This window comes from Nyctibius grandis, chromosome 5, assembly GCF_013368605.1.
Source record: "Nyctibius grandis isolate bNycGra1 chromosome 5, bNycGra1.pri, whole genome shotgun sequence".
Taxonomy (NCBI): domain Eukaryota; kingdom Metazoa; phylum Chordata; class Aves; order Nyctibiiformes; family Nyctibiidae; genus Nyctibius; species Nyctibius grandis.
In genome coordinates this window covers 90,035,605-90,049,252 of record NC_090662.1, presented here as the reverse complement: position 1 = coordinate 90,049,252, position 13,648 = coordinate 90,035,605, and the positions used below count along the sequence as shown (strand labels likewise).

The window sequence follows — 13,648 nt, the reverse complement described above, 5'->3', positions numbered from 1 at the left end:
GAATTTAAGATCAAACCGATTCAGAGACTCAAAGAAAGTTTTACACTGAAAGGCACCTCTGGAGGTTTCTAGTCCAAGCCTCTGCTCAGAGCACATGAACTCCGAAGCCAGATCAGGCTGCTCAAGACCTTGGCCAGGTAACTCCTAAACACCTCTAAGGGTGGAAATTCTCCAGCTTTTCTGAGCACTGTTTCAGTGCTCTACCAATTCATATTTCCACATAACAAATATGACTGATGGTCCTAAGTAGTTTATTTATTTACATATATTCCTCAAGAGACACTTCAACCATGTGCAATAGCTCCCTTTGAAATCCCTAGTGTTTTTATCACAGAACACACATCTAGGCTTTTTAAAATCATCCTGTTCTTAAGGTGGCTTACCTGCTGTCTCTTAAACAAATTGATCCTATCTGGACATCTGAAAGTATTCTTCCATTCATCAGTCTATTAAAAGCTGACAAATTCAATGTAATTAACCCAATGATTATCAACACCCTCTATGCAAATTAAGCAATGCAGACTCTTTGCAGTGAGGAATGGCCGTGCTCTGACCCCCATAATACAGAGAGGACAGTGAAATATCAGGCTGAATGACTTGCCAGACTTCATATACAAGGAAAGCTGTCACATATAGAATCCAGTCCTAAGTAGCAGACTGCTCCCTTTTTCTCTAATGGTGTCTATTTCAGCTGGAAATGCCACGTGCTAGCAGATTTTAGACAAATGCGTCTTCACATCACCTCAGCTGATGTTTCATTGCCTTTATATGGTCATGAGGGATGGGTTTATATCAAATACAGTTTAATACAAACCATGAACTCAAACCTGTACCAAGTATGATGTTCAAATTAGAGTCTTCCATCTGCCCAGATTGAACAGCATGACAGTATAATAGTATGAATGGTAAAAGTCCTCATATGGTATCCTAGTTCACTGCTTCTATCTGGCTGGAAAATGGGGCACTCAGAATGTGGGAAAAAGGAGTTAGTCTCTGGACACAAAAATGAAGGCTTAGTCCTGAAGAATAAGTCAGTCTTAAGTCACTTAAAGAATGCTTAATACACGTGCCTTGCTTCTCCAGGACTCTAGCATTATTTAAAAGGCAGGAGATTGTGGGACAGAGAAAGAATTTGGAAATCAGAGGGTCACCTTAAAGCAAAATTAGGTTAGGCAAGAAATATCCACTCTATTAGAAGATACATAAAGCTAAAAATAGAACACAGTAGGACTTAGACTGTTCCTTCTTCTGATGCTCCCTCTCTAACACAAGGAACACAGGGTTTCTGAGCACCAGAAAAACTCGAGAGAATTTTAAAAGGTATCAGTTACCACCTAAAGGGTTGAGCCAGAAAAGGTACTGTCAGGCCTAGCCTGGCTAAATGCTAAGTGAGAACATGACAATGGTGCAAAAACAGGTGAAGGTATAAATACCACTAAAGGAGAGGGTGGGGGGGAATGCCCCAAAAAACATCAAGGGAGAAAGCACAACCAGGCTAAAGCTCATTTTCAGGGAGAAAACATTTATTAATGTTTAACTGTAAACCAGCAGGGTTTGTCTTTCCAAAAAAAGACGGGGAAGTTTCATTGCTTGAGTAATGGAGGAAAAGCTGCACAGAATCTCAGGGGAAAAATGCGTACAGCACCACAATCTCAAGACTTTTCTGGGAGTGTTTAAAAGACGAGTAGATGTGGTGCTTAGGAATATTGTTTAGTGGTGGACTTGGTACTGTTAGATTAATAGTTAGACTCGATCTTAAAGGTCCTTTCCAACAAAAACAATTCCATAATTCTATGAAAAGGGTATAACTTGCAAGAAAGGAAAGTCTGACTATGTATTTGTCCCCATCCACACCCTCTCAAGGGTGGTTCAACACAGGAACAGGTGCCCAGAGGGGTTGGAGAATCTTCAGTCTTGGAGATGTTCAGAACTTGCCTGGACAAGGTCCTGGACAATCTGACCTAGCTTTGGAGTCAGCCCTTCTGTGAGCAGGGGCTTGGGCTAGAGACCTCCAGAGGTCCCCTCCCACCTACATCTTTCTGTGAGTCTATTATTCTATCATACTGCATTGCCTAAATACTCATTACACAGCCCTCCCACTACACCCATCTGTGTATTGCTGAGGGAGCTCTCTGCCATGAACATCCTTTCTATATTCACAAATAACACAGCTTCTAAAAACTTCACCAGCTGGAGCTGCTTTCTCATGCAGAGAGAAAACAATAAAAAATCCTACAGTGTATGAGAATGTATATTTTTATCAATGTGTATTACATCATCTGTCTACTATCTGTTATATGAATTGTCCAAAATTTTGTATATCTTACTATTATTATCCTACTGCTATTATTATTAATATCTATTAACTACTATATGTATTTAACTACCTATTATCTGAAGGTCCCAGGCCAAAGACCAAGATTCCACTGTTCTAGGATCTGTGTAAACCCAATCAAATCACAAAGGCAGTCTGAAATAGCTTCCAACCTACATATAAAACAGGAGGCAACAGCTAGCAAAAGAAAATGACACAACAGAAGCAAAATCTCTCTCTGCCAACTGTTTTTCTCACATGACAGCGGGGAAAGAAATCTTAATGGTTACACTGCATGGAAATGGATGAAAACATGTGCAGCAGGTTGTTTTTCATGCTAATAACATAAATGTGCATGTTTGCATAAGATGTGTACATTAGCATGCATATTTATACTCTGAGTGAGTGGCTAGCAAAACATACGTATGCACAGCAAGCCTGGTTTTGCCAGAATATGTCTGCATACAAAGTTTCATACATAAATGTACATGCATACGTGTGTATCTGATTGTTCATGTAAAAGTATTTCTCCTTCCCACCAACGGCCCCTGCCTCGGGTGGGCCCTGGGCCGGGCCAGGCCGCAGCAGGCGGCGATTCAAAGGGTGAACCCCAGCAGGACTGAGCTCCATCTGGCCGCACGCACCTCCCCATCCCGCGCTCGCCCTGTTAGTGCGACTGCTGCGGCCAAACCATTGCCTTCCGTTAAGTGTACATGAAGCATAAACTGCTCCAGTCAGAGCTCTGTCCAGACACCTTCCCGTTTGGGCTGCTGCTTCCACATCAAGGGAGTGGTTTTGGAAGAGTTCAGTGTAGGAGACATTTGCAAACTCTGAGATGTTTTAGACAGTTTCAGAGGAGAAATTCCTGAATATAGCAATGGAACTGGTTCTCTAATCTTTTGCAATGTGGCACATATAAACCTCATTGGGATGCTTATCTACTGGAAGAGATTTTCTTGGTGGCAAATGTGGCTTTTTTTCCTATCGCTAAATCACAAAAGTCTTTGGGAGATGATTAATGCATCCTCTCCCTTGTTCCCCAATCATTCACCTAAGTATTCATCTAAGAGGATTTGTATTCATGTAAGGAGAAACATCCACTCTACGTGAATTTCACATTCACACACTCTCTCTCCCCCTCACCATTTAACTGGAGCCTTCATTGCTCTAAAGCCCATCAGCTTAGTCTGAGCAGAGTGGTAGGAAATAAGACACCAGGACTCTGCTGTAAAACGTCCCCTTTGCAAGAGGCTGTCCCAAAAGGAGAGGTAGAGGAGATACAGAGGGTAATGGAACAAGAAGCCATAACCAGAGTACATCTATGTCACAGATATTTTTCTGAACCGCTGCTTGTATGAAGCAGAGCAAGGGTCAGGTCAAGTTTAAGGGTTAGAAAATCCCTCCCTGAGAGCTCCCCTAAGAGTTACCAAAACTATCAATACACATGTATGGGTCTATGACCATGAATTGCTTTTTGGTCAGAGAAAAGTCAGAACAGAGCTCTGCATGACTTCGTCTATACAGCTGTGCAGATAAGATAGCCGTCTATACACATCACTCTTCTCTCTGTCTTTATTCACTCTTCTACTCTACTTAATATCACTATGCAGCTGAAGGCAGCTGCAGTTTCTCTTTGCTGTCACACATATGTTAATGGTCTGGTTGATTTTCCCCATCCCAGCTTGCCCATTCTAACTCTTTGTGTCCACGGCAGGTGAAAATGACCCCTGACTTGAAATGCTGGTAACACTCCTGGATGTAAGTATAACCGTGAAAGTCAATGCCTGACCTGGGAGTCAGCAAGTGAAGGGGAGAGTTGGCAGGATTGGGAATGGAGAGGGATGTGCACTCTACAGCACCATTCTGGGAGCCCCAAGAGCCTATCTGATCCCAGGCAGACCTGTGCTGCCACAAACGTCCCAGTTGTCCAGCCCTACCTGTGGGTAGCTGAGGGAGTTCTCCAGGTAGTGCAGGTCGTCCCCTGTCCCCCCGGCCTCACGTCCTGCCTCCAAAGGTATCCCGTAACGGGTGCATTTCTCAAAGCAGACATAGTCGTATTGCGGTGTGCCCCCCCACAAAGCTGACTTCGATCTGGGTTCCTGCGTCATGGTCTCTGAGCTCTCCATGCCTCTACTCTTCCTCACACTCAGTTGTAACGGAGCTGCTGGTCTGTGCCTTACCTAGAACCACCTCATGTTCTGGCCAAGAGCATGACCTCCACACTTTCTTCTGCTCCCTCCTTCCTTTCTTTCTCTCCTGAGACCACTCTGACTTATCCTGTTCCTGCACTCACTTTCTGTCTGCCCCTCCTTCTCCTCCTCCTTGTGCCTCTCTCACTTTCTCCCCTTCCTGCCTAAAGGCAGTGATTGCAGGGTTTAACTATATTTATAGCAACCTTCCTCTGCCACATGATTCCCCAGTACCGTGCCTGATCTCAGCAAAAGGCACTGACTCCACCAGGATTGAATATCAGGTGTGGGCAAGAGGGGAACTCCTGAAGGAGAGGGAAGGGGGGGGGAACAGGGGAAGGAAGGCTGTAAGACAGACAGATCTAGAAGTACAGAGGGAGAAAGCAGACAGGAGGAAGCAGAATTCATTATCCAGGAGTTCTCTTCTTTCACACCTCCCCATCCTGAGCAAGCCATTTTTGCAATGAGAACAAAATTCAGTGGGCTTCCTTGTTCTCTCCCCACGTACCAGGTGTCCAAAAGACTGAGTGACAATCATAAAGATGCCAGCAACTATGGTGAGATAGAGCAAGAAGGATGCACACTCAGTGTCCCAAGACAATTTTTCTGAGTCCACGGTCCATAAGAGAAGCAGCAAGCGCTAATGGAGAAGTCAGGCATCCCTGTAAACTGCTGAGCATTACAGCTTAATCTCAGCCTTCCCATGTGCCCTTATGGGGAACACTTTAAACTTGTGAAGAATGTCACCAAACTGCTCTGTGGGTATTAAATTATGGGTATATGCAGAAATTTATTCTTCTTGATTGCTTACTTTTCCACAGGCTAGAGCATTCAACAGCTTCTCCTCTCCACTCTACCACTTGTTTCTCAGCCAGGCAAAAAAACAATGAGCTCAGCCAATACCAGTGAGGTACCAGACAGTTACAAGAATGAGGAGCATGTTCCAGCAACATGGTCTAGAGACACCTCCCTGTACTGTCAGTGTGCTGCTCATTTTGCTTTTTCTCAGTCCACATGGTCCTCTAGAGCAGGGTACAAAGAAAGCCTCCAAGAGGAAGACAAACTTGATTTCCTCCATGAACAACCTCCCCACTTCCTCCAATGTTTCTCTTAACAATATTCATATGGATATCCATTAGCAATAATATCTATATGGATATTGTTAGTCTGTACAGCCCACACCTGGTGGCATGCCAGGCAAGCTCTGAATATTTACAAAATCAAGATCAGTGCTGCCTCAAAACATATAGCTCATCTGGTTCATTCTCACCAGCACTCACTTTACTGTCAATAAGCAATGTTCCCTGGAGGAAGACTGTGGCCCAGTCAGTAGGGCAAAACTTGTAATGAACCGCCTTAAAGAAGAGTTTCTAAGTGACCACGTCTAGGATACAGAGAAGAACATTTGGATACCCTCATAGATTTCCATAATAAAGGCATTAACTGTTCCCAGCCTATTGAGATGCTTTTTGGAGACCAGTGTCACTGTGGCTTACATAAAAAATGATGCACAACATATACCATATACTGTATAAAATAAAAAAAAAAGTGTATAGAACTTAAGTGCACATCATATATAGAAAACCTAAAGACCAACCACAGTAAACCCCAGCAAACATCAAAGCTGTAATACAGCACTAGATCTTCAGTTACTATAACATTTACTGGAGGAGAACAATCATCACAGCCACTGGAGAAAACTAATGGGAACCTTTATGCAAAGGTGTACTCTTCTAGCTCTTATTTTTCAAGAGGCACAAGAATAGCACATCAGAAATTGCTTCAGTATAAAAGAGAACTCCTTACTGCCAGGTAATCAAGTTCTACTGCCTGTCTTGTATGATATTGTTGTGGAATTTCCATGGAAAATAATTATATAATTATAGCTTAAAATAAGATGATCCTACCCCAAAAGATATTTCCAAGAACTGTCCCTCTCAGCCTCCAAACTGGCCCCAGCCTCACTCACCTCATCAATAAAAGCATGAAGGACCAAGCCAACATTCACCAAAATTAGATTAGATATTAGGAAGAAATTCTTTACTGTGAGGGTGGTGAGACACTGGAACAGGTTGCCCAGAGAAGCTGTGGATGCCCCCTCCCTGGAAGTGTTTAAGGCCAGGTTGGATAAGGCTTTGAGCAACCTGGTCTAGTGGAAGGTGTCCCTGCCCGTGGCAGGGGGGTTGGAACTAGATGATCTTTAAGGTCCCTTCCAACCCAAACCATTCTATGATTCTATCATAAATGGGTCTAGATGCTACTTGAACAAGTAACCTTTACTATCCCCATGAGGACGACAACCCACAAAAACCCTGCGCCCTCACTTATACAAGGTAATACACCTCATCCATAGCATGAAATGGTAGACTGATAACTCTACAGATGAAACTGAACAATCATTATGCACACAGTGGTACATGTGTACACTCTAAGGACATCTGCAGCTAAGGACCTAGCATTTATCTAATTCCCAATGGGACAGCACTTCTCATCAATCTCTCTACCTCTGATCTCTGTACTCAGATATTGTCTACCAAGGAAAAGACTGAGAACTGAAATTCACCATTCTAGTGTGTGACAAAATATAGGCCATCTGTAGAGATACTGGGTTTATTTCACATTATTTTCTGTTTCCTGAACACTAATTTTATCATGTTCCACAGCTTATAAATCACCCCCTCCCTTTTCCCTAGGAGGAAAGCACTTTGTCAGCTCTCTTGGCACTGTTAACATCCTCTCTATTCCACAAGATACCAATAATCTTTTGTCACAGCCTCACTCACACTAGTCTAGCTAAATTGAAAGCAGCCACTCTCAATTTCTATTTGCTTTGAGATCTGCTGCTTCTATTTCAGACTCAAAGAAGAATTTGTAGACCCAACAGCTTGTCCACTTTATCCAGCTGGCACAGCTGACCTATTTAAAGGTATTCTTCCAGTTCTACCCATTGTCTTCTCCATGTTTTCAGATCAGCAGAGTCCCAAAAGTACAGGGAAAAGATCTGCCTTTCTGCACTGCTGCTGCCCAGCAACTGCTGTCAGATCTCCCCTATCACTTTTCCTGTAATTTCCTACCACAGTTCTTCTTTATGTATTTTCTTTGTTGCTCATCTATCCTGCTTTCTATTACCAAGACCTAGCATTGCTCTTCCATCAGGACACAGCAATGTAGCATTGCTGTTGCTTGAGAGGTTACCACAGACTCAGGAGACCAGCACAGAAGTGGAGGAAGATGTAAAGAAAGAGGAAGATGTCACTAGTCACAAACATAAATGACCTGTTCATATGGCTTGTCTCCTCAGGTGCACCTAAGCCTCTTGAGAGGGCTCACAAAAGTTTCTAGACTGCCCCACAGCACATAAGAAGAAAGGTATACAACCTGCATACACTAGCTATTATCTTTGCATATTGCAGGCTCTAGAGGGACTCCAAAGTGTGTTTCTGTGGTACTTCCTTCAAGCAGGACGTCTTCATGACAGATGAAACTACAGTTACAGCCCAAATTAGAGTCTTAGGTGAGGAAAAAGAAAGGCATAGAAGTTAGAAGAACTCTTACCCAAGATGAGTCTCCTCTCCAGTCAGCCATCTGTCTTTCTCCCTCCTCTTCCCAGTTTTCTCTCAGGTCTTCCTTTCTCTGACTTTGTTCTTTTCTCCTGAATGCTTTTCAGGATGCAGAAATATAATTCCTAGCCTTCTCATCCTACTGCCTTTATAGTGAAAGCTCTGATACTATGGGGGGAGGGATGATTGAAGACTCGCACTTCTCTCATGGTCCTGTCCCAGGAGATTTATCACCTGAAATCCCAGTGCTATTAATCAACAGTGATAAGCTTAACGTTGTTCCCTGTGTCGTGCCCACACAATTATCAGACATCATACTGAGTTCTGAGCCTTCTGCTTGTACTAGAGCTTTTTTTTTGTTTCTCCAGCAGATTCATCCTAAAAGATCTAGAGCACTTCATGACCTCACTGTATACAAACCTTATGGCCCACCAAGAGACTGCAGCCTCCTCTGGAATGAAACATAACGTCTATTTTTCAGCTGCCACCAACACTGCATACAGAGACATTATAGCAGATGGTGATGCAGAGCCCTCTACCACCTCAGACTGAAAGGAGTTGAATTGGTGGAGGCAGAGTTATTGTTACTCAGAACCATGCATGCAGAATAGAAAAGCAGTCATTTCCGATTAAAGAAAAAAATAATATTCTGTGCTTAAGAGAACTCAGTCCTAGGGGCCCATAAGGCTGTGAAGGAGATAATATAAAAGACAGGCTATGAGACAAAAGAAACTACAAAGGTGAAAGGGAAAAGGGGAGTTTTGAGGGAGGAAGAGGAGACGGGTGACAAAAGGAGGATTACTTAACAGTAACAGAGGCTATAAGAGATAAACACAGAGGCAATAAGAGACAAAAAAAGCACAGAATGACATGAGGGGTGAAATGCAGGACAGGAAGAAGTCACAGGACCTGTACTTTGCCTCAAGCAATAGCTTCAGGTGGAGCAAAAGAGTGAAAAGGCAGGAAAAAGACTCAGTAGACATAAAATAAGGCAATGTCTTGTAGATGAGAACAAGGTGCTTGAATGGGACATTTTATTAGACAAGATACCCATGGAGGCTTCAAAGAACTACAGGAGGCAATTGGAGCTTTGGGAAAGAAAGAACGCTGTGAAAAGGGTTAGGAAGAGGGAGGGAGACAAGAGAGCTTTTATAGTGAAAGAAAGAAATAGATCATGGACTAAGGCTTGAGCAGTAGCAAAAGACAGAAATTTAAGCTGTGCAGGAGCACATCGTAAGCAAGGCTGAATGTGCAGAGATGATGACAGAGAACTCTCAGAGAACACCTGAAGGAAGGGTTGAGTTCACAGTAAAAAGTAGAAAGAAAAAGTCTAGAAAGTTTAAGGGCTTTCATCATGGAGAAATAACAAGATAATATGATGTTATTCAAGGTGACATGTACTGGCTAATACTAGACTGAATAGACCAGAATTGACAGAAATAGGGCAGATTTTGAGAATCATCAGCTTTTGATAATTCAGGTAGGGAGATGATGATGTTACCAGAGGAGGGGCAGAATGGAAAAAAAATAGATCTCACAACTGAAAGCAGATAAATACTTATAGAACACAGGGACATGAAGGAGCCATTGAAGTAGAGGTTGGAATAGATGAACTTGGAAGGGATCTTGACCAGATCATGATATGACATGATGACATTGTAATATGACATGATATGACATTGTGATATGCCATGACTTGGCAAAAAACAAATGAGCTTTAAAGGAGCGGGGTTATGTCCCAGTTCTAGAAATACCACAACTGTGACAGTCTGCACAGAGCACGTTGTGAATTCATCCCAAAATCAAATGAAACAAAGCCATATTTATGTTGATGCTGGTACCTAAGGTAAATTACTTGTTAATTTGAGGTTGTATTATCTTACATCACAGTGTGGTCACAGTTTGGAACTGAGAGCAAAAAGAACAAGCAGAGAGAACTTAAACAAACGCAGCAGCAAGAACAAGACACAGAAAAGCAGATGAAAGAGAGGATAGCAAAACTAGGTTTTATAAATGGATCTCAACTCATACAGAACTTTAAGGTGGATCTGACTAGATGTCCTGGTGAGCTCTCCAGTCAAGACTAGCAGGCTTCAAAACTCAAAATAGAACAGTCTTTACCAGAATAAAAATAATAATATTTGATTTTTTTAAATAGATAAAACTTCAAGCATATAAGTCAGGAATCACAGAAATGAATGTATATTTTATACACAACTTTCACCCCCTGTGACCTTCGTTGCAGTCAACTCATTGACCTTCTGAGCTGTTAAAATTTTGTGCTTACGCTCCATTGCCTAGGAGATTGTTTCCACACCTCCACAGCTTGGATGGCTCCTCCCCTACAGCTGCCTCTCTTCTTAAATTGCAACCCTCAGTGACTCTCTACCCTACAGCACCCTGTAGCCTCTATTAAATAATTTCTTCCTTGCATATGCTCAGTGGCTTTCCAAAGGAAGAGGTGTCTTACTGGTGGGGTAGAGATCTGATTGTCTTGTTTTAGAATAAACTGAGAACAAATCGAACAGGCACAGTGTGTATCAAAAAGCTAAAGTTAAAAGAAAAGATAAAACATAAAATTAGACTGCTGAGAGGCAGGAAACTTTTTATAACTGTCTTATGCACCCAAAAGCAGCTAAAGTCAATAAGAACTAGCAAACACTCAATGAATGTTTGAAGTGGGTTCGGTGGATTTCTTATTTTCTAGGAGAATAATATTGCATCACAAACATTCTCTGAAGTAATCAGCTTGAAGACATTTTTACCAGAAGGGACTAAGGAACATCTAGGAAATACAGATTCATCCCTAGTGATCAAAACATATTAGGGATGCTTCTAAGCTTGTGAATTTGTTATTATTTCAGGACAGAGAATCTACAGACTCTCTGGGAAGTTGCTCTTTACCTGTGTATCTAGATTATGAGCTGTGATTCCAAATGGTGAATGGTCGCTTATAAGCCACCTGCACTATAACGTGTATTTTTTGTCAGCTAAAACCATCCTTGAGAGGTGGTAGGCAGTGCATGGTAGATAATTTGTACCTTTCTTCGCCTCCTCCCTGTAGATTGCTTGTTGCCCAGGTAAAATTAATAATTGCACATTGTCTTCATTTAGACCACACCCAGGGCTAAACAATAAACAGTTTTTCTCTCACCCAATGTCCCTTCCCCAACCAAGGAAGGGAATTGAGAAAAGGAGGGAGACTCGTGGGTTTGAAGTTAAACAGATTTAATAAATTAAAGAAACCAATATGAACGACAACACCAAACACACAAAACTATACTTATCTACAGAGCACTGGCAAGTTGCTCTAGAAATATGAATCAGTGGGAATAAGGAAGAGGGAAAAGATGAGAGCAAAACCAGCCCCCCCTCTCCCCAGCAAGCCCTCCCTTTTATAGTGAACTTGATGTTAATGATATAGAACACACCTGTGGGCCACCCTGGGTCAGCTGCTCTGGATTTAACTGCTAAGGGCCTTGATCACCATGGCTGGCCACAAACTGAAACCAAATCCCAATGAAACCAGGACACACATTCAATTTGTCAATCATGCAATTACACAGCAGCATGACTGACATCATAAGGATGGAAAAAAAATGCAGTGATGAGCTGTGTAGAATTGCGCTGGCATAGGCTGTCTAGGGCTCTTGGTTTTGTATTCGACTTGGCTGATTTCATGAGAGGAACGTTGCCTCTTATGTAAGCCATGGCCAACTAGGAAAAAATGTGGTCATAGCTGAAAAGTTTAGGAGGAGAACTGGTTTATGAAGCGGAACTATTTGCTCTGGAATGAAAAGGGAAGGTTTGAAGGACATGTTAGGGGTATGCTTGAACTGGGGTTGGGCAAGAAGAAGAGACTTTGAGTATGGAGAGCTATGTCCAGGAGGCCATGGCTAGGATTAGAGGTTTGCAAGGAAAGAAATAATTAATTTCATTTTCCTGGTATATATTCAACTTTCAAATGCTTGACAAGTCACTCCTTTGAGGCCCTAGAATCTATTGAGCTCTCTTAGAGGGTGATCACACTACTGGTTTAGGGTACTCATGGAGCAGACTGGTTGAAAAGGACAGACATGCTTTGTGAGGTACTGGAACTAGGAATCAAGAAGCTTGATGCAACAAAAAAATTAATTTTCAGCCAGCTCAGCTCTCCATTCCAGCTGATGCATGGCTACATGAATGTTAGAAATGAAGGGGTCAGGAACACACCTAGAAATGAGGAAAGGGACTGCCTTTTCAGATTGCAGCAGAGACATAAGCAACCATAAACCATTTCTCAGTAACACTTGGGTCTTGCTTATATTTCAGACTTCCACCATTATTAGAGCAAATGCTATAAACTCCATGGATGTTAAGTACTAGTTGCTGACTGTACTAATGTGTCCTGTCCTGTCTCAGCTAACTGAGATAAATGATGTCAATATAAAAGTTGTAGCACAGACATGTTATCACTACCATTGAAGATTTTTTAAATACCCTATTTAGTATCAAAGTTAAACCAGTAAATCTTGTACAGTTTTGACTAAGCTTCCTGTTTTCCTTCTCCCTCTCCCCATCCAAATGCAGGTACCCACACAGAAACAGCCAACCCCCCTGTGCAGCAGGGGTCTTGCCTTTTTCCCATAAAACAATCCCCGGTACTAATATGAGATAAAGACGAAGTTAAACAGAGGGAAGATAGTAATTCTCTTGGCAGCCAGAATAATAAATCCATCACAAACAAGGGCAAAGCAATTCCCCTGTAGCAATAACCTTTCCTGTTATCACTGACTGCTGATACAGGGATGACAGTGAGAGTCAGCATGACATTCACTGGACTCTTTTATCAGCCCCCTGCTTTGACTTGTAGGACAGCGTTGGGAGGAAGGAAGAGCTGCATGGAGCAAGTGCCTGACAAATTTGGTGGCCTTCTATGATGGGGTTACAGCATCGGTGGGTAAGGGAAGAGCGACTGATGTCATCTACGTGGACTTGTGCAAAGCATTTGATACTGTCCTGCACGACATCCTTGTCTCTAAATTGGAGAGACATGGACTTGATGGATGGACCACTCGGTGGATAAGGAATTGGCTGGATGGTCGCACTCAAAGAGTTGCGGTCAATGGCTTGATGTTCAAGTGGAGACCAGTGACTAGTGGCGTTCCTCAGTGCAAGTGCGTTGGGGCAATCCCAAGCACAAATACAGGCTGGGTGGAGAATGGATTGAGAGCAGCCCTGAGGAGAAGGACTTGGGGGTGATGGTTGACGAGAAGCTCAACATGAGCCGGCCATGTGCACTTGCAGCCCAGAAGGCCAACCATATCCTGGGCTGCATCAAAAGCAGCGTGGCCAGCAGGTTGAGGGAGGTGATTCTGCCCCTCTACTCTGCTCTCGTGAGTCCCCACCTGGAGTATTGCATTCAGCTCTGGGGCCCCCAACATAAGAAGGACATGGAGCTGTTGGATCGAGTCCAGAGGAGGGCCACGAAGATGATCAGAGGGCTGGAGCACCTCTCCTCTGAAGACAGGCTGAGAGAGTTGGGGCTCTTCAGCCTGGAAAAGAGAAGGCTCTGGGGAGACCTTATAGCAGCCTTCCAGTACCTG

The 13,648-nt window shown here is 42.9% G+C and overlaps 1 protein-coding gene across 5 annotated transcripts in view; it reads right to left on the bottom strand.

Annotated features, from left to right (window-relative positions):
* CLCN1 (chloride voltage-gated channel 1) overlaps window positions 1-13,648 on the bottom strand; it is a 67,605-nt gene that overhangs the window by 38,230 nt on the left and 15,727 nt on the right. For 4 of the 5 annotated variants that reach the window (XM_068401819.1, XM_068401820.1, XM_068401821.1 and 1 more), the window contains exon 1: window positions 4,252-4,659. The exons of the other annotated variant lie outside the window; for it this stretch is intronic. In XM_068401819.1, coding sequence (XP_068257920.1) covers window positions 4,252-4,440 — 189 coding nt within the window. In that variant the 5' untranslated portion in view covers window positions 4,441-4,659. Of the gene's footprint in view, window positions 1-4,251; window positions 4,660-13,648 lie in introns of those variants that run through there. 5 annotated transcript variants of the gene reach the window in all.